Source organism: Ambystoma mexicanum, chromosome 3p (genome assembly GCF_040938575.1).
Source record: "Ambystoma mexicanum isolate Mex_15411 chromosome 3p, UKY_AmexF1_1, whole genome shotgun sequence".
Classification (NCBI taxonomy): domain Eukaryota; kingdom Metazoa; phylum Chordata; class Amphibia; order Caudata; family Ambystomatidae; genus Ambystoma; species Ambystoma mexicanum.
The window spans coordinates 786,864,384-786,882,559 of NC_090925.1; the positions used below are offsets into that span (position 1 = coordinate 786,864,384).

The 18,176-nt window shown below is 43.2% G+C and overlaps 1 protein-coding gene across 1 annotated transcript in view; it reads right to left on the bottom strand.

Moving 5' to 3' along the window:
• The window catches only part of LOC138580876 (serine protease 33-like), a 122,981-nt gene that overhangs the window by 43,840 nt on the left and 60,965 nt on the right, over positions 1-18,176 (bottom strand). Inside the window, exon 4 of the mRNA XM_069651766.1 lies at positions 760-1,025. Coding sequence (XP_069507867.1) covers positions 760-1,025 — 266 coding nt within the window. The remainder of the gene's footprint in view (positions 1-759; positions 1,026-18,176) is intronic.

Consider the following 18,176-nt stretch of genomic DNA (forward strand, 5'->3'; position numbering starts at 1 on the left):
GATGTATCCAATCGACCTATAGAAGGAGCCACCGCCTCCCCACCCCCCCCCCGCGCCCTCTGCGTTTGGTAGAGTCTGTCACTGCACCGCCCCAGTACGAGTGCCACCTCGCAGGGTTGATGGGTCCTTCACGTGCCCCTTCCAGAAGACACCCTGGGGATGGCTCTGCAAGTGCCTCACCTCCCGGTTGGCCTCATGCACAGCACACAGCCAGGGCCTAATTGTCAATGTGCATTCTTTGGTAATACAAGGAATGTAGTGGACTGTAGAGGCCTGCTGCAGTTGTCACTTGTGAATGGAAGTATGTGATGCACCTGGAACTTATGATGACCCCCAGATAGCACAACCTCCTCCTACACCTCAAATTCGATTTCTTTTTTATTGTGTTTATGTTCAATATTTGAACTTTTACACATATCCATTACAAAATAGCATTAAAACATAGATAATAAACAATCACATAATTTAAAACACTAAAATACTCATCATTCATAACGCAAACCATACTTTTATCTTCATTTTTCTTAACAAAAATAACAAAATAAAATCAACCCACAATTAATAACTCACTAATAATATAAAAATCTATAAAAGCCAAAAGAAAGAGAGAAAAGAAGAGCGAAAAGAGAGGCCCCTCCTCCGAGTGAACAGGGAGGGACTTCCATGCTGTAGGTATTCTGACAGTGACTTATTTATTTATTTATTTATTTATTTATTGAATTTGTAAAGCGCGCTTACAGCCCATAGGCATCCTCTTACCTCCAGGTCGGATTGAGCCCCAACCAGTGGCCCAGCAGTTCAGACCTGTGGAGAATCTGACAGAGTCCGCGGGCAGGCAGACAGGAAGGATGTAGTCTGTAAAGCTGACTGCTCGATCGAGTTTCACCAAGGCCACATCCCCGCGGAATGTCTGCCAGGTGTACTTGGGGTGTATAACCACCTTCTGCACTGCGATGGACACTGCCGTGGGGACAGAGAGCTGAAAGGCACCAAGAAGCACACCATAATTTGATGTGACCACCGGCCTGAAAGAGAGAAATTGGAGTTGATGCAGCCAGGCGCATGTTAAAGGTCAATCAATATTCTGTGTCACACATGAGCAAACTACTACGGCCAGATAACACTAGCTTCTGATAGCAGTCCATGAAATAATAATAACCCCCATTACATAACAAGCATTAGCAATGCCAAACGTTTTGCCTTTTGTGTAGACCTGGGACAGGCATTTTGCAGGCACTGCCATGATGGTACTAATTGGTCATTAATGGTAGGAGTTGCAAAATAGTGTGAGTACCTGTGCATATAATAGCAGTGCTTGGAAAATGCCTATCTAATGCCTATACACAAACCAAAACTATTGGCTTTGCCAATGCTTGTATGTTACGGGACTTCAATGAAGGCCACAAGCACTGCTTATAATGCAAGTGGCTGAAGGCATATCTTCTTAAGACATTTGTATTACATCAATAGCATGTTTACAGCTCACATTACGTCATTAACTCTCAGAAGACTGCTGTGAAATAACATGAGTAGGTACTTTGACTGTAAAGGTTAATGCTACTGCTTGATAGAGCCAGGTCAAAGAGATCCTAGTAAGATGTGTTTTGGGTAGAGGCAGGAAGTGGGTGGAAATGGCCAAAGGCATTTGCATGTGGGGGAAATTAAGAGCAGTACATTCGTAAACTGTCCCACACCAGGTTGACCTAAAAGGTGCAGATCTGAAAGCACACTGGTGACTGGCAGACAAAATGAGCCGCATTTCATTATCAACTGCAAATATAAAAGGTGTGATTTCAGGAAAGTACTAATTCAGTGTGGCCTGTATACGAAAACCTGAGTACAGTTGGCTAAAACAGAGAGATGCCAGGGTGAAATATGAAATGTGTGTATTTTGCAGCTTGGCAGGAAATGACTAGACTACAGATGAAACTCCACTGCAGAAGTAAATTCAAAGGCAGGCATTACGGAAACTGGTGGCTACAGAAAAACTGTTTTCAAATAAGCTGCGAGAATGAAGATGAAGGAGCAAAAGGCATCTGGTGTGATCAAGACATTGCAGCAGGCATCATGTAATGGAAATAAAAATCAATTTTAAAGCACTTGTTTCTGTTCATCGGAGCACTGAAAACCTGTGTATAAGCCCAAAGAAGCATTCCCCACCTGATTCAAAGGCAAAACAGTGGCCCCTACACTTACCAGGTGCATCTGGGAATTCATATGCAGCTCCCAGAGCCAGGAAGGGGAAGAAGCGTGTGCCGAGGAAGAGTTTTATTGGCAAGAGAGATGACCACTGAGTCAACAAAAACTGCTGCTAATGGATTGTGATTGTGAAAAGCCTCATTTGACGACACTACTCCCCTCACAATGTGAACTTGGGAACCAGAGTTATAATCTAAAATGTGATGGTAGCTTCCCAGAAAAAGTTGCGGAATGGAGAGTCGAGAAGATAGTAGCTTATTGAATTGGATACTTGTCTATCGAATCTTAGGATTCTAAGTTTTATCCTTTTTGAATAAATCACAATAATCGGCCATTCGAACCTGCAAATGCATACAAACATGGAACATAGCGCGTTGCGACCTGCATGATCAGACCAATAAAAAAATATATAGTTTGGGAACCTTATCTATGAATTAAAGAAAAGTGTCATGTTCAAGCTATTTTAACTTCATATCTGTTGTTCAGAAATGTAATTCCAGATGGGTGGAGCCATAACTCCTAGAGATGGAGCCTAGAAACCTAAGTATGAATCAGCGACAGAGGGACTAGGCCTTGTGTAAGGGATAGGACAATAGATATCCAATCCGAATTATGAGCCAATTAACTGGGATAATTAAGAGATTGGGGGCAGGGGGGCTACTAGGGGTTTAAAAGTAGACGTACAACGTGAAAAGGGGACGACTGCTGGGAGGACCAAAATTACGAGGGAGACAGAAAGAGGTGGATGAAACCAGGAGAGAGATAGAAGCTGGGCCATCTATAACCAGAAGGAGTGGCACAAAGAGGGACAGATGCTGGAGGCTATCCATAATGGAGACTGGAGTCTGACCCCCTTCCTATGCTTCCCATGAGATGACCCAGGAATTTTGATGTCTTTTCCTGAGCACGAGACCCAGAGAAATTCCAAGTGATTAATCTTGTCCAACAGAACAAAGTACTGGTGGGAATCTGTTTGAATTAATATCTTCCCCTTATTGATTGCGTAGGCAGACCAAAGTAGATCCCTAGAATTATCTTACTAAATAAGAATTTAGTTAATTCCCACATAGTCAAAGAACGTGGGTGCGACCTCAGGGAAGTTGGAAATCTGTGATCCCTCTTCCAGTGCTGATAATGATGTAGTCTTTTTAAGTAATTGGGGATGCCTATTATCATTTGCGACCCCGAAAAGCCCCTAAAGGGGAGGGGTGCCTTTAAAAATGAAATTTTGACTTGTTCAACAGCCCCCAGACCCTGCATTAAAGAAGAGGGGGTTCCAATGCTAAACTGAATCTCTAGGTTTGTGTTGTGCAGAAAAGTGTCTTCCTGGTTTGACAAAGTGAAACTCACAAGTTAAAAGCACACTCTCTATAGAGTGAACAAGGAACTCTAAATTGAATGAGAACTTTCTCACTGTGTCGTGGCACGGCAAAAGGGGTTCATCATCTCTGGAGAAGAGTCTGTCCCTATACGTTTGTGGTGTTAGAACTTTGCTAGAACTGAAACGTGCGCAGGGAGGTCAGAAATAAAGAGCGATGAGCATGCCGATTCTGTTGCCAAATAGAAAAGCATTACAGTTCATTTTAAGTCTGACCTTTACAATCTTTATAGTAAATCGAAATTGTGAAGTCATGTTTTAAAGCATTTGCATAAATTAACTTTCTATTGAGAGTATTTCTTTTAGTAACACAAATATATGAAATATTCTATAAACCTGTGTTTCTCTTTATAAGTGACAAAGGTGGAAACGAGACCAAGAAGGAAAACTGTATATGTTGTGGGGTTAGAGATTCTGTGATATTTTGTTACTTACCTCATACATACCTCCTATAGAGAACAGCGAGACATTGGTTGGTGGGCTCACCTATCCCTAGCCAGTCTTATTAGGAAGGCCGGTCCTTATCTGATATTGATGAATATTCACATTTACCAAAAAGAAGGGAAGGTGACCGGACCAGTGTGTTGTGGGAGACCAAAAAATGTCATGTGAGTACTTCTAAACCTCTAAATGAATATGATGAGCTTCAGCCTAGGAGGGGCATTTTTAAAGCTTCCACACATTCAGTTGAATTGGTGAATTCCCCCAGTCCGCCTCAAAGGAGCGATAGTGCATATGTTCAACAGTCTGAAGAAGAGACTGTGTATTATCCTGCGCCAAAATGTGACGACAGGGAAAGTGTCGCAGAGAGCTCACAGCGATGCAGGCGAACATAGGAGTCCAGGTCCCATGATTTTGAAAGGCATTACCAATCTCATAGAGATAGGGAGGGCCTAGAAGACAGGGATGGGGGTTCCAACAACAGCACTGATTCTGACAGATAATGGACTTTGCAAAATAGACAACCCCCCCCCCGAATACTCCAGTTTCTTTGCAGCACTAGACGACCAGTATCATTATAAATGGCCCACCTCTACGGTGGCCATTTTGAAGCACTTTAACACATAGAAGCCCACAAGAGGCATGCAAGGATGCCTATAACTTGCAATGTGTGGAAGATCATCCGCCTAGGGAGTTATCACAAGAATTAAAATGTGCCTTTGCGCGCACTTCAAGGCTAGTGAATATAAATAGCAGGGAATTTGTGGTACCGTTAGTTTGAGACACTGGATTGGGTAATAGAACAAGCCACCTGGATTTATGAGGTACAGAAACGCACAGACAATAAAAATAACCCCAAACCGTCAATTCGAATACCACACCTACGTCTGCGAAAGTGGTGGAGGTGAAAATGACCCCTTCTTTGGACTCGGAGATGGGGGGGGCTAATAATACTCCTACAGTTGACAACTAGAGTGAGAGGCAGAGGAGAACCTCTGGCCAGGACCTATCGAGTGGTAGTCAACCAGGGTATCAGAACAATGACCCTTCTGACCCCACCTCCTACATAGGTCCTGATATAAAGGTACTAGGCCCATCCCAGGGTTTGTTTACACACCCCGGCACAACAGGAGGTATTTGATCCAGGTGAGCAATTCTCTGGGGAATTTCCCTTCAGGAAAGAAGTAACACGCCCTCTCCAAACTTGAATTTTTCAAACAGGTACCCTCTAAACCCTAATTTTTTAAACAATCCTTCTCCTTCTCCCCAGTTCCAGGGCAGTAGATCCCTGAACTAAGGAGAAGGGAGAATCAGGACTGAAAATGATGGTGCAAATTGTCCATACCTGAATTACTTCGATAGAATAGAAGGGATAGTTACCCTTTTAGGTAGCAACTGAGGTATCAGCAAAGACCTTACCTACAACCCCGAAGGTAGTGAAAAAGTGACCCTTTTATAGGAGAGGTCCAGCAACTGACGGAAAACCTAGGGCACATACTGAGGGCTTAGTTGAACCCTCAGACCAACCATGTTCCTCAGAATGCCCCAAAATTCTGTCTGCTGCCCCAGAGGTGAAATGACTGGTGGCCAGTCCAGATCATTTACAGGTTCCAGAAGATGAGTCTCCGGTTGAAGGGAGATATAAAGTCCTTGAGGTAGCTTCCTTTATCACGAGAAAAAAAACCCTTGAAACCTCCCAATCTGATAGTGAATCTTCTGCCACCTGGGACCTAGATACTAAAAAACAGAGAATAGATAGAAGAGACCGAAGAAAAAATCATTTTGAGGAGAAACAAAACAAAATAATCCCCTTTGAGAGAGAAGAATCCCCAGAGAGGATTCAGGTATGGCAATCTTCTCTTTCAGGAATGGTGGGGTCTCAAGGAAAAATGGGTCACAAGAGACCCTGAGTCTGACAGTGTAGATATGGATACCGACACAGATAGAGAAACACCTAGAGCCGCAACCATGCAAGCCAGATCATACAAAGACCATAGAGGTGTCCTCCCCGCAAACAGTCCCTGACTACAAATAGCATTACAAAATACAGATTTATTGGTACAGATTCCCAATCTCAGACACTGGAAACTGCTCAAAATCCCACAGTGACGGAGTTCCACAGTAACGATATTGATTGCAGAGCTAGCAACTAACTCACACTTTCTTTGTACACTTGAGGAAAAAGAGGGCAGATTGTATGCCCCTGTCGAGGTACAGGATCAGTGTGAATTATCATCTCTTAAAAAGCGTTTGACCGGTGGCGACATTGTTTGAAACACACAGTGATAGGCGTGACTCCAGAGGGTACTCCCTATTTAATTGGGAACACTTTCCTTCAGAGGTTATCACCTCTGATCGACTGTGTGACCAGGTCCTCTGGACCCAGACTAACCGGCCCATAAAACTGTAGAGAAGCACAAATGATGTGAGCCTGAATGGTACCTGCCATTTGATTGAGCGATGTACTGTGAGAAACCTCTCGGTAATCTCAGTCCTAGGCCGCTTATATCCTCTGAACAGGTGGCCAGATAAAGGCCATCACTCTTGGATCCTGACCCTGGGGGCGGAGAAGCGAGGGAGGATCACCTGGTTGGAGGGTCCTTGGGGACTGGGAGTGGGGAGCCCTTGGACGAAACATGGTGCCCCCCCTTTTTTTGATTGACGACCAACCCAACCCTTCCTCAACCTTCAAAGGTTATTGTAAGTAAGATCCCCTTGTTTCCCTACATGCAACGATTTACATTAGTGGGAGGAAGAAGAGGCAACTAAGAGCAAGAAGACTATGCTTTTTTACCACTCTGGTACTGGGACGGAGAAGTTGCCTGCTAGGAGCTGTGAGGGTTAGGCATGTCCCTTTGATTATGGTCAGGCAGGGCTAATTGGACATTCATACCTACAACCTGTCAAGGGGCTGCGGGTGCATAAAAGGTGATCAGCCCAGCAGTGAAGGGGGTGACAGGAGATGCAACAAGGAGGCAGGTGCAAGCAGCACAGAACCTTATTCGAGCAGGACACCAAGAGCTGGGGCTCCATGGAGCAGACTGTACCTGGTGAAGGGAGCCGTGTGGGAAGACTGCTCCTTTCCCTTATGCTCGAGGTGCTTGTTCCCGTGTCGAGGGGTCAAAACAGGAGTGTCTAAGGGGCAGGAGGTGGAACCATGATCTCAAAAGTCAAAGGCCTTGAGATCCGCGCTGCAGCAAGAACTGTTAAAGCGACCAGTGATTTTCAAATGAATGTGAAAACCGTTGCATGAGTGTGTGAACTCAATCACTAAGGAATACTTTGTATCAGAGTGGTCACATATGTGAGGAAAGACGTTTTCGAAGGTGTCTGAGCACTGGGCAATACATTTAAAGCAAAACAAACAAATATTAAAGCAACAGATAAGGTGAAAATGAGCTACGAACGAAACCCTTAATTATTGAAAACCGAACGGAATCAAAATTTTTCGAACAAAGAGAAATAAAACATTTTTAATCTAAAACTTTGCGAACAGACAGAATTAAGACCTTTTGAATGTAAAAAGGGAACAGCAGCTCAATTTCAAGCAAACCATAGTATGCTGAGTTCTGAAATTAATATAACGTTACAGAGTAAGAAGCCAGTATATGCGAAGTTCTGATGTGAATATACTTTGAAGAATAATCGAAACAAAAGACACTGAAACTTGATTTTCAAATGGAACTTTAAAATTAAACAAGAGAAAGAAGTATTGCTACCAACTTGTGTGAAAGCTATAAACTACACAAATAAATATTTGAAAGCAGAAATAACTGAACTTTGGAATCAAAATTTAGAAGACAAGGATGCTTTCTTTTTAAATGTGTTGTTTAACAAAACTAAATCTTGGTGAAGGGAAACCTTGAGATTTGAAACATTTGCTGACGTGGGGACAGACCCTCAAGGTTACCTTGTGTTTGAACTGTGTTGCTTAGAAATTGGGGAATAGAACCCCGGGTATTGGTTAAGACTATATCACCTTGAATCCAAGGAAGATCATTTTGAGACTTTTTGTGGAACTGTTTTACACTTGGGGAAGGGAGCTGAAAGGAAGCTGCGAGCTGGAAGAATCTCGGAACTTTATGTTGAACACAGTTTTCTTTTGGTTGCTGACATACCTACCCATTGTACAGATTTATTTTTAATGGCAAGTATAGGTTTTGTACAATGACAGATTCTTAAGTTGAACTCTTTGACTCAGACTTTCCTTAGTTTCATTTAGGTAGGGAAACCCCACCTTATTATAGGGCAATTTAGGCATTTTTGCATTCTAACCTTTTAAGGTAATAACGTGTTTTATTTTTAATTCTGAATCTGTTGTCTCTATCTTGCTTCATGATGCCTTCACAGTACTGATCAACTGGAATTTCACTTCCATAGCAACCAAGTCTCAGAAATCACAATCATCGCTGTAGCAGAACAAACTGGCGGTGGGAACTCTTCTCAACTATTGAAAATCAACCTTCCTTCCATTTGTAAGTGGTACTCCACACTGGAAGGGAACATTTTGAGATTTAATACAAATCGAAATCTCGAAGAAACCCCAAGTCCTTTGAATGAGGAAAATGAAAAGCCAGCTCAAAGTCAGACCGATATTCAGAAAAAGGTCAAACACTTGTTTTTCCCCATCCAGACAAATGAGGGGAAGGGGACTGGGCTTGCTAGAGTATTTCTGAATAATGGAACAAGATTAATTAGCAAAGGATTATTCAGGCAACTTCAAAAAGATCAGACCATTCCCACATTTAAATTGATTGATAAATGGGAAGTGGTTTTAAAAACAACACATTATAAGCATTTCCTGCCTAGCAGGTGTATTCTAAACATGCCCGTTGGCAACAAAACTATAGACCATAATTGTTAGGTTTTTAGAGATGTTGCTTCTGACTTTTATTTGTGTCGTCACATCCTCAATCAATTTGCAATTAGCCTAGATCTGATTAACCATAAAAGATGGTCATGACCGGGGATTAACCCCATGGGCTTTGACAACACCGAGAGGGCATTTCAGTCAGCTCAATTGCTGCCTTATGTGGTTGAAGTTCAAGTGGGAGAAGAGGTTACCATTCCAGGACAGGTGTGACAACACACAGTTCCCATGGAAATTAAGCGAGGACAGAACCTCAAATGTCAGGACGCGCACATAAATGTGAACTCTCACCTCCAACAACACGGTCTGTATTTACGTCCAACACCTCTGGTGAATCTAGAAGACCACACCATTCTAATACTGGTGGATAACATCGACCCTCAAAGTATCGCATTGGGCGTGGACACCTATATTGTTATGGCGGTCGATGCCCAACACTACCCCATTGATTTATGGAATTGAATTATAGGACCCATTCCTAACAACTGATATGACACCAGTGACAGTATTCCTCCAGAACAGATTTGTAACCATCATGGGGGGAATTTCTTGGTGTACTCTTTATGTCCTTATCTACCTTGAATTCATGTCCAGGTAAACACCATTAAAAGAGAGAACTGGAGGATACTGCTGAGATCTCTAAGCCCAAGGTTTTCCCAGGTTTCAGGCAGATGGTCGCAGAATGGATCAATCTAGCCGATGCCTGTGAGACTGAGCTGCACAGACATCAGCTGAAACCAGTATTCCTGGACTTCCGGGATATCTTTTCAGTGCTTCCATGTTGTTTTACCACTGACAAAACTCATCAATTCTTTTTTTTTATTTGGGGTTTCCCCTCAACTCTCCCCGTTTACCTATACAAATCCCCACACCCCTTTTAACTCCTTACTCACACCCCCATATAATTTGATTCATTCTTTGGTGGAATTACTTCGAAGTAAATAACTTTGAAGTTATTCCTGTCTGCAAATGGATGTGATACCCTTATCAGTAGATTATTATGACAGTGGATGTACATCTATTCATTCAACTACCATACCCACTGACCCAGAGATGGCTCCAGTTTTTGTGAAACTCTTGTGTCCATGGCGTCACTCACACAGATTATCAAGAAGTTGAAATCCTATGGGATAATTAATCCAATCTACAGTACCTTTAACAACCCGTTACTGGGGATACTAAAACAAATGGGCAATGGAGACTATATGCAGACATGAGGGAGTTAAACAAACAGTCCACATCTACAGATGCCCACTTACCAGCATTTATGATGGGCTGGCACAGATCCAAAGGGGCAAAAGTATACACAGCGATTGATTTGACAAACGGTTACTGGACAGTACCAGTAAGTAGGGAAGACAAGTACACCCTTGCCTTTACCTTTGAGGGGCTAAACACCCTTTAGATATATAAACTTTGGAAATATGTTAAATATATTCCTTCATAAGGCCGTGCCCGACTTGAGTTTGAAAGGGGAAACCTGGCTTATGTAGATGATGCATTGATCAAAAGATCAACAGTGCATGAGCATATTGCAGACATTCGCTATGTTCAGGCCCAGGTGCAGAAAGCCACAGCAAAATTGTCCTTTCAGAAAGCACAATGGTGTAGGGCCAGAGCAAACTTTCTCGGGCAACAAATCACCCCTAAGGGTCTTAACCCCCAGGTGAAGAAAGTAGAAGCATTATTGAGATTAAAAGACCCTACTACTCTGCAAGAATTGAGATGCCTTCTTGGACTCACTAATTGTAGTTAAAAGTTAATTGAAGACTTTGCAGAGTGCACAAGACCCCTGGTCCATTTATTAAAGGCTTTAGTCAAGTGGAAGTGGGATCCGAAACAATCCGAGGCAGTTAAACAACTGAAAAGAAGTCTTTCCCAAGCTCCTTGTTTGGCTGACCCCATTAAAGATAAGGAGTTCTTCTTAGAGACAGGGTTTTCAGATACCTGCCTGACAGCACTACTGTACCAAAAGCACAACAAGGTTAACAAAGTTATCTCTTACTTGAGCAAAATGTTGTCCTCTGTGGAGGAAAAATTCAACAATTGTGAAACAGCACTCCTGGAAATGGTATGGGCATTGAAAATCCACTGCCTGTTTATCCAGGCGGAGAAACTTATTGTGAGACTCCTCACCAACCATTGCAGCATTTACAAAGCGACAGAATACGGGCTGGAAATGTATCTAATTTAAGAATTACTTCCTGGATTCTGTCCACGCAAGGCTTTCCTGGGGAGGTCAGATATGGCCAAAACAAGAAGAGTGCTTTAGCGCAAGGATTGGTGAATTTGCATGACTGTGCTCACGAAAACTGTTTTCAGAATGAAAGTCTAATAACAAAAGACAATATGGAGGCATACCTAGTCTCTCCTCACAAGGTCTATGAAGAAGAAATGTGTCAGGGGAGACCCACAGTTTATGTGGATAGATGCTCCTACCATGTTGTCAACAGCAGGGAAAACAAAACTAGTGGTGCGCATTGGGAATGCCTGAGTAAATGATACCCTGGAGCCCTCTGCTCGTTAGAAAATAGGGCCCCGAAGTAGTGAGTTGTCAGAGTTGATGGCCAGAGAACAAGCCATCCTCACTGTCGTACACCACCAATTCAAAGAACTGGTGATCATCCCCATCTCTGACTATGTCAGGAATGGGTTTGTGGAACACCTGTTTAATTGGAAGAATAAAGGCATGCTTTTTGCTAACAATAAACCCTTAAAACACAGAAATTTGATACAGTACATTGATGATCTGGTGATCTCCAATGAAAGGACCATCTTTTGGAAAAAGATTAGAGGTCATTCCAAAATAGAAGGTCCGGATAAGACTGGTAACGACCTGGCTGACCAGCTGGCTGAAACTGGAGCTCTGCAGGGGGATTTCATTGATATGGAATCCCAGGTCTCAGATTCATGCCAAAAGTGAACTCTCAACTGCTCAGTGGAGTAAGGATATCCCGTATGCAGATTTGATCAATGCACAAAAAGAGGACCCTATTATTGGAAAATTCTGTCAACACATTGAAGACTCAGTGAGTATTCCTCTAACAGAACTCGATGATACCCAAACGAGGATCTCCAGGTGTTGATGAATTGTTCCAAAATGTTCAAATCCAAGACAGTTTTTAGTAAAGAGATCAGTATCTGGATGTGATCAATGGGTGGTTCCCTACTTCATTCCTGTGCCTGATGTTGAATCACACCCATGACACAGCCACTGCCGGTCCTAGGAGTTTTCAAAAGATATTAGAAATCCTGTGAGAGGTTCCATACAGGCCATACATGGGCCAGGGCCTCATATCTAAAGGGGTGTCTCGTGTGTGCTCAATTTCAACCAAATTCCCCTACAAACAGAGCTCCTCTAAATAAAATGAGAATAAAAATGCCATGGTCAGATTTGCAATTCGATTTCATTGGGCCAGCGATTTGCTCCTCTAGGGGAAAGTACATGTCGACTATAAGATGCTTGTTTACAAAGTGGGTGGAATGTCTACCTGCCCCGAATTGTAAGGCAGAGACAGATGTCGTGCTAATTATCAACCACATCTTCTCTCCTCACATTCTCCTGCAAAGGATTGAGTCAGGCAGAGGACGTCATTTTACTAGAGAGGTGATGACCAAGATGTGGGAGATTCTAGGGGTAAAAAGAAAGGTCCACATAGCTTACTGCATGTCATTGACCAGAGGCATTGAGATATATTAAAAGACCATTGTGAGCATTCTAAAGAAGTTTGTGGCTGACTCTGGACTCATTTAGGACATTTGATTACTGCTTGTCCTGATGGCTCTTAGGTCTACACCATCTTAATGTCTCCATTTGAACTTCTGATTAGATGAAAAATGGTGTTACCTCAGCATCTGCTCTATAGAACTCAGAAGCAGATGCTGATTAACATTTGTTAGGAAATATTCCTCTTTACTGCACCTTTCCTTCCATTTCTATGAACCCCACACGTTTTGCTTTTATTTTTGTATCTGACCTGCTCTTAAGCTTCACTACACTGGCTTTTGCTCATCTGTTATGGGGAAACTGACATGTCCTTCTGGCTGTCAGTACTGGGAAACACTCTTTCCCCTAGTTTTGTTACTCTTTTACTACTTTATGTAAGGAAGGCATGGTATAAAGTAGCAGACAAAGACACAATAGATACAAGTTTTGAAAACCTTCATTTGGTATGTTGGTTGAGTTGGTGGAAATCCTAATTTGCCCTAACTCTAGAATGGGAGTAGTCTCAACCATTAAACAAATAATAAAACAAGTGCAAGTCAGTTTAGTCAAAATAAAAAGGCCTATAGTAAAAAAAATTAACGGTGCCCTCCTTTTCAAAATGACAAAAGTGTTAAGGGAATACAAAAGGAAAATAGTGTCTCAAAAGAAATATCAGAATGGGTTAAGTAACAACTCCCTTTCCAACGTTCAGCACTACAGGGCCTTGAGAGTTTCTTAAAAAAGATAGGTGGATGGCACAGTTCTATCAGTCTTGCACACTTTGACTTACTGGTACAATTCAACAGTTCAGGCTTGGGCTTCAAGCTTCTAGTATTTCAATCCCTTCCTTAGGCTTCCTGCACCTTGTCATAAATACACAGTTCTACTTTTCACCTTTACTTTCCCACAATTCAACAAAGGCTTCCCTCCGCCGGGTTTCAGCCTGCCTCTCTTTTTCAGATTCACTTTCTCACCTTATCACAGTTCTGCACAAGCTTCCCACGGCCGGGCTCTTGCCTGTCTATTCACCTTTTCACTTTAGAACACAGTTCTGCACAGGCTTTCCTCTGCCGGGCTCAAGCCTGCCTTTCTCTTGGGGGTTCCCTTACCCACGTTTTGTCCTAGGTGTCTTTTCACTGTCGAAGACTTTTCGAAACTGCAAGGATTTTACGAGGACCTCTGCATGACCACTACAACCTCTATTTAAACAGTTCTACAATCAATAATCTTTCTCATCTGGTACTTATAGTTTCTTATTCTCTTTAGTTTGCCCTATTGGCTCCTTTCAAAGTTCATATGCAACACCAATACTTCTTGGTATCTGTAGTTTCTTATTCTCTTTACTTTGCCCTCTTGGCATCTTTCAAGGTTCATATGCAGCACCAATACTTCTTGGTATTTCTTTCTCTTTGATTTGCCCTCTTGGCTTCTTGGTATTTCTTTCTCTTTGCTTGCCCTCTAGGCCCCTTTCAAAGTTCATATACTTTGCCCTCTTGGCATGTTCAGATTTCCCATACTTTGCTTTTCATATATTCAACTTTCTTTTGCAGTTACTTTCTTGCCTTTTGTTCCCATTGTAATACATTTCAACTCAGAACATTTCACAGAGACTTTCGAATGTGTGATTTCACCTCGCAGAACCACTATGTTACTTTGTATCCTTTCCTTTTACAATTTAGCAATTTTCCTTTCCATTACGTGTTTTATCAGCACACGTGCAACCTTCAACTTTTGGGTTACAGTTACTTTTGCTTTTAGCACAAACCGTGTTTGTCTTGCCTTCGATAACTCATCGGACCTGTTAATTGGTCTTCTTTCATCAACGCATGCATCAGTCAAGGACGTTAGCAATGCCTCCTCTGCTCCTTCCCATCTCTGCCATTCACCCGAGAGGGTCGTGGGCCACTTCCAAGCACCTTGAAGCTTTCTCTCTTCCACTCACTCGGTTTCAGTCTTGGAACGCTTACAGCTTCCTGAAAGTGTGGAATTCTCGCCAGGCTCTCTCTCATTCTTCTCAACTGCCAATCAGCCCCTTGACCTTCCAACTTCCATAGCCTGGTCCGCATCAGCCCAGAAAGAGCTGTTCCTTCTTGTACCCAGCCTCGCTCAGAGTGTGCCTGTGCGCCCCACCTTTTATCCTGATAGGAGTGTTAACAAGTGGCAGGTGTGCATAGTTCGGATTACGTACCTGACCCTGCCTAGCCTCGTTACAGCGACATAGCCACTGCAAGTCAGTACAAGTAATCTTTCTGGCCTCATTCCTCATCTTCCTTGTCTCAGTAGTGTTGTCAATGTAAAGTGGGGAGGAATTATGGTAGCTGTAGTTTCCCATAAAATAAGCCAGAATAGGGGTATAATGGGTTGTGGAAAAAGGGGGATCCTCTGTCTCACCATCGGGTGCTTCTGCCCCAACCCATGAGGATCCCCGACCCAGTTGATCTTCCCACGCTTGTTCACCCCCAGGGTCAGGATCCAGAAGTGATGGTCTTTCACTGGCCACCTGAGTAAGGGGTCCCCGGGGACTAGGTGAAACACCCTCTGGTTTTTCCCATAACCTTCCCCTATGCAATGTGAAGGAATCTGTTTCACATGGGAGCCGTGAAAGGAAATCCATGTTGCTCTGATCCTTACCTTTCCAGCATTCTACTGTGAAACAGTATGGATGTAACTCCAGGAACCATTCCATATACTGTGGATTGGATTCCCTTCGCTGACGTACCCAAATAATGGGAGAATGATCACTTTCAATAAGATGCTCCACCAATTATCCCATAAAAGCCTCTAATAGGTCTTCCTTACCCTTCTTATGCCATGTCTCACCTGAGGTTTTTTGTTTTTGGTACCTATGGACCCCACCCTATTCCACTGGACTCAAGATCCCCTGGGATCAGAGGTGGAAAACCCCCCAGGTTTTCCATATCTTTTCCCCTAAGACTTTGGCTACCCATTCATGGGACATTTGGTCTATTGGATGGATATTTTGACCAATCCCATCTCGGTGCAGTAGGAGAAAAGAAATCTGATTGCCAATTTTTAGCAGAGGGAAATTGAGGGAGTTGTGGTGGTACATCTTGTATTAATGTAGAGAAGTAGGAAAAATCCCTACCAATAATTACCTTTTCCGGAAAGCCTGGTATAATGGCTGCGGGTATGATGATTTGCATTCCTCTAATATTGATAGATACAGGAATCTTGGGATATATCTCATTATCCCCATGTACCCAGGTAACTCTGACAAATTTCTGATTTTCAAGATCTATCTGTGAAATTAGGTCTGCTCTGACTGCTTTTTGCTTGCTTCCTGAGTCTATCAAAGCATTTACTATCCTTCCATTAATGGAAGCCTTTTCATGGGTAAATACAATAGGCGAATGACAAAAACATACATTAACAGGCTTGATATCCTCTTCTGGTTCCTCCCATTCATCTTCCATCAAACATCCTATTTCCATGGGTTCTTCTTTCTGATTCTTGGGGCAGCTTCTAGATATATGACCAACCTCTTTACATGAATAACAGATGATAGGCAATTGGACTTTAGATATTTTTGACTCATCTTTCTTTCCCTCTTCTTTGATTTTAAATTCAGGTTTTTCGAAATTCAGATTTTTCTCTATCCTTTCCTATCCATTCTCTAGTCTTGGGAGGATTTGCCATGCTGTGTGTAAATCCGGCCATTTTAAACTTTGGGTTCTTCGTTTCATTCCTACAGCCAATCATGCCCCGGTGGTTGCTGCCCTGGTCCTCAGCATTTTGGACTATTGCTATTCACTGCATCTGGCCCAACCCGGCTACCTAACTGGGCGCTTGCAGCTGCTCCAAAACACTGCGACAAGATCTATCTTCCGCCCTCTGTTTGGAGTCCATATCACTCCTCTGCTGAGGCAACTGCACCGGCTCCCTGTCACTCACTGGATTATGTTTAAGTCTATGTGCATAGTTCACCGAGCCTTCTATGGCGTCGGAGCAGAACTTCTGCAAGCCAAGTGCTCCCGCTACCTGCCTTATTGTTCTCTTCAATCGCAAGCAGCATTGCGGATAGCGGTGCCCCGTTTCAGGCTAGCCCGAAAAGTTTGACGTGCCTTCTCGGTTGCAGCCGCAAAAGCATGGAATGACTGAACCCTGCCCCTGCGTGAGACTACCGACCACTTTGCCTTCCATCGAAAACTGAAGACCTTACTTTTCTAGTAACAGCAACTAGGAATCACTTCTCACCTTCTCCAGCGCCATGATGCCCTGGGGCGAATGGGCGGTAAACTACAGCTAACATAACGTAACATTTCCCCCCTTGTTCTGATACGAACGGTGTTGGACATGAGGAACCTTTATGATCTTTTATCTCATCAAATATATGTAGAGAGTGCAAAAGTAGTGTCCCCCTGGAGATTAAGTAATTGATGCAATGTTTGTAATTCACCTTTGAGAAATGGTCCCAGGTAACAGATTTTTAAATAATCATCCTACCCAAACTGTACTGCCAATTGTTCGAAGTTGAGGAAAACATTTCCCAAGTCCTCACCTTATAGGTAAGGTTGAATAATACCTTGAGGCAACAGGGGTTTGGCATGAATGGTAATCAGCTGTTCCAAACCAGTCTGAAGGAGAGTTTCTGCTTGTATCTGATGGGCCGCTAATTGGGCTAGTGTGTCTTCAACAGAGGCCATACTTATATGGGGTATGAATGTTCTGTCTGATTCTTCTCCTGACTCTGAGGGGAAAAAGGTGGATCCAACTTCTTCTTCTTCATGATATAGTTTAAAAAATTCAAATTCTTCCGTATCTGAACCAAATTGGAGTATAGCAGATTGAAGGATTAGGTCTGTTACTGGTAAGGCAGAGGTGGAAGGGGAGATACCTGCGAGGAAGAGTTTCCCTTTAAGGTGGGTTTCAGGGCACTAAGTCTAATAAAAGTATGAGATGATCTTATCCTCAGGTATATACAGTCCCATTGTTCAGATTTTCTTTGTGAACTAGTGTTAGGCAGAATCCTGTGCAGTTCCCTTAGGGAGCACTACAGAAGATTAAGACTACAGGTATGAGCAATAAATCCCCTTTGGTATCAGTCTGTACCACAATGATTTAGTTGGTAGCTGTCATGCCTGCGCCATGGGCGCATACATTTACGATCAATATGGACCTTATTTCCCATTTGCGAGACTTTGGTGCTTTTCTATTTTTCCCAACAAACTACACTTACCACAATGCACTTGGCTATAACCATTTTTCCTGGCCATTCCTATTCGCCATCTTCGGAACTACAATCCCCAGAAGCCCTAGGGATTTGCTCTACTTCCACCAGCTCAGGAACAGAGAGGGAGGTGGCCGATTGTCTGCAGGTGTGCTGAGCCAGGTGCAACCAATTAGCCTGCCTCTGTGCTGGGCAGGGCGGTATAAAAGCTGCTGCCTGCAGGGGCTCAGTCTCTTGCATTAAGAGTCCTTCCTGCACCTTTTTGCTTCGAGCTACGGATCTTGTATGCGGTTCCTCCTTACTCCGGCTTTGGATCCAGTGCCCTGCCGGGCTCTCTACATTGTAGCTGATCACGCTCTGCTGCTTTCCAGCCTCCGCCCTTCTCCTGCCGGGC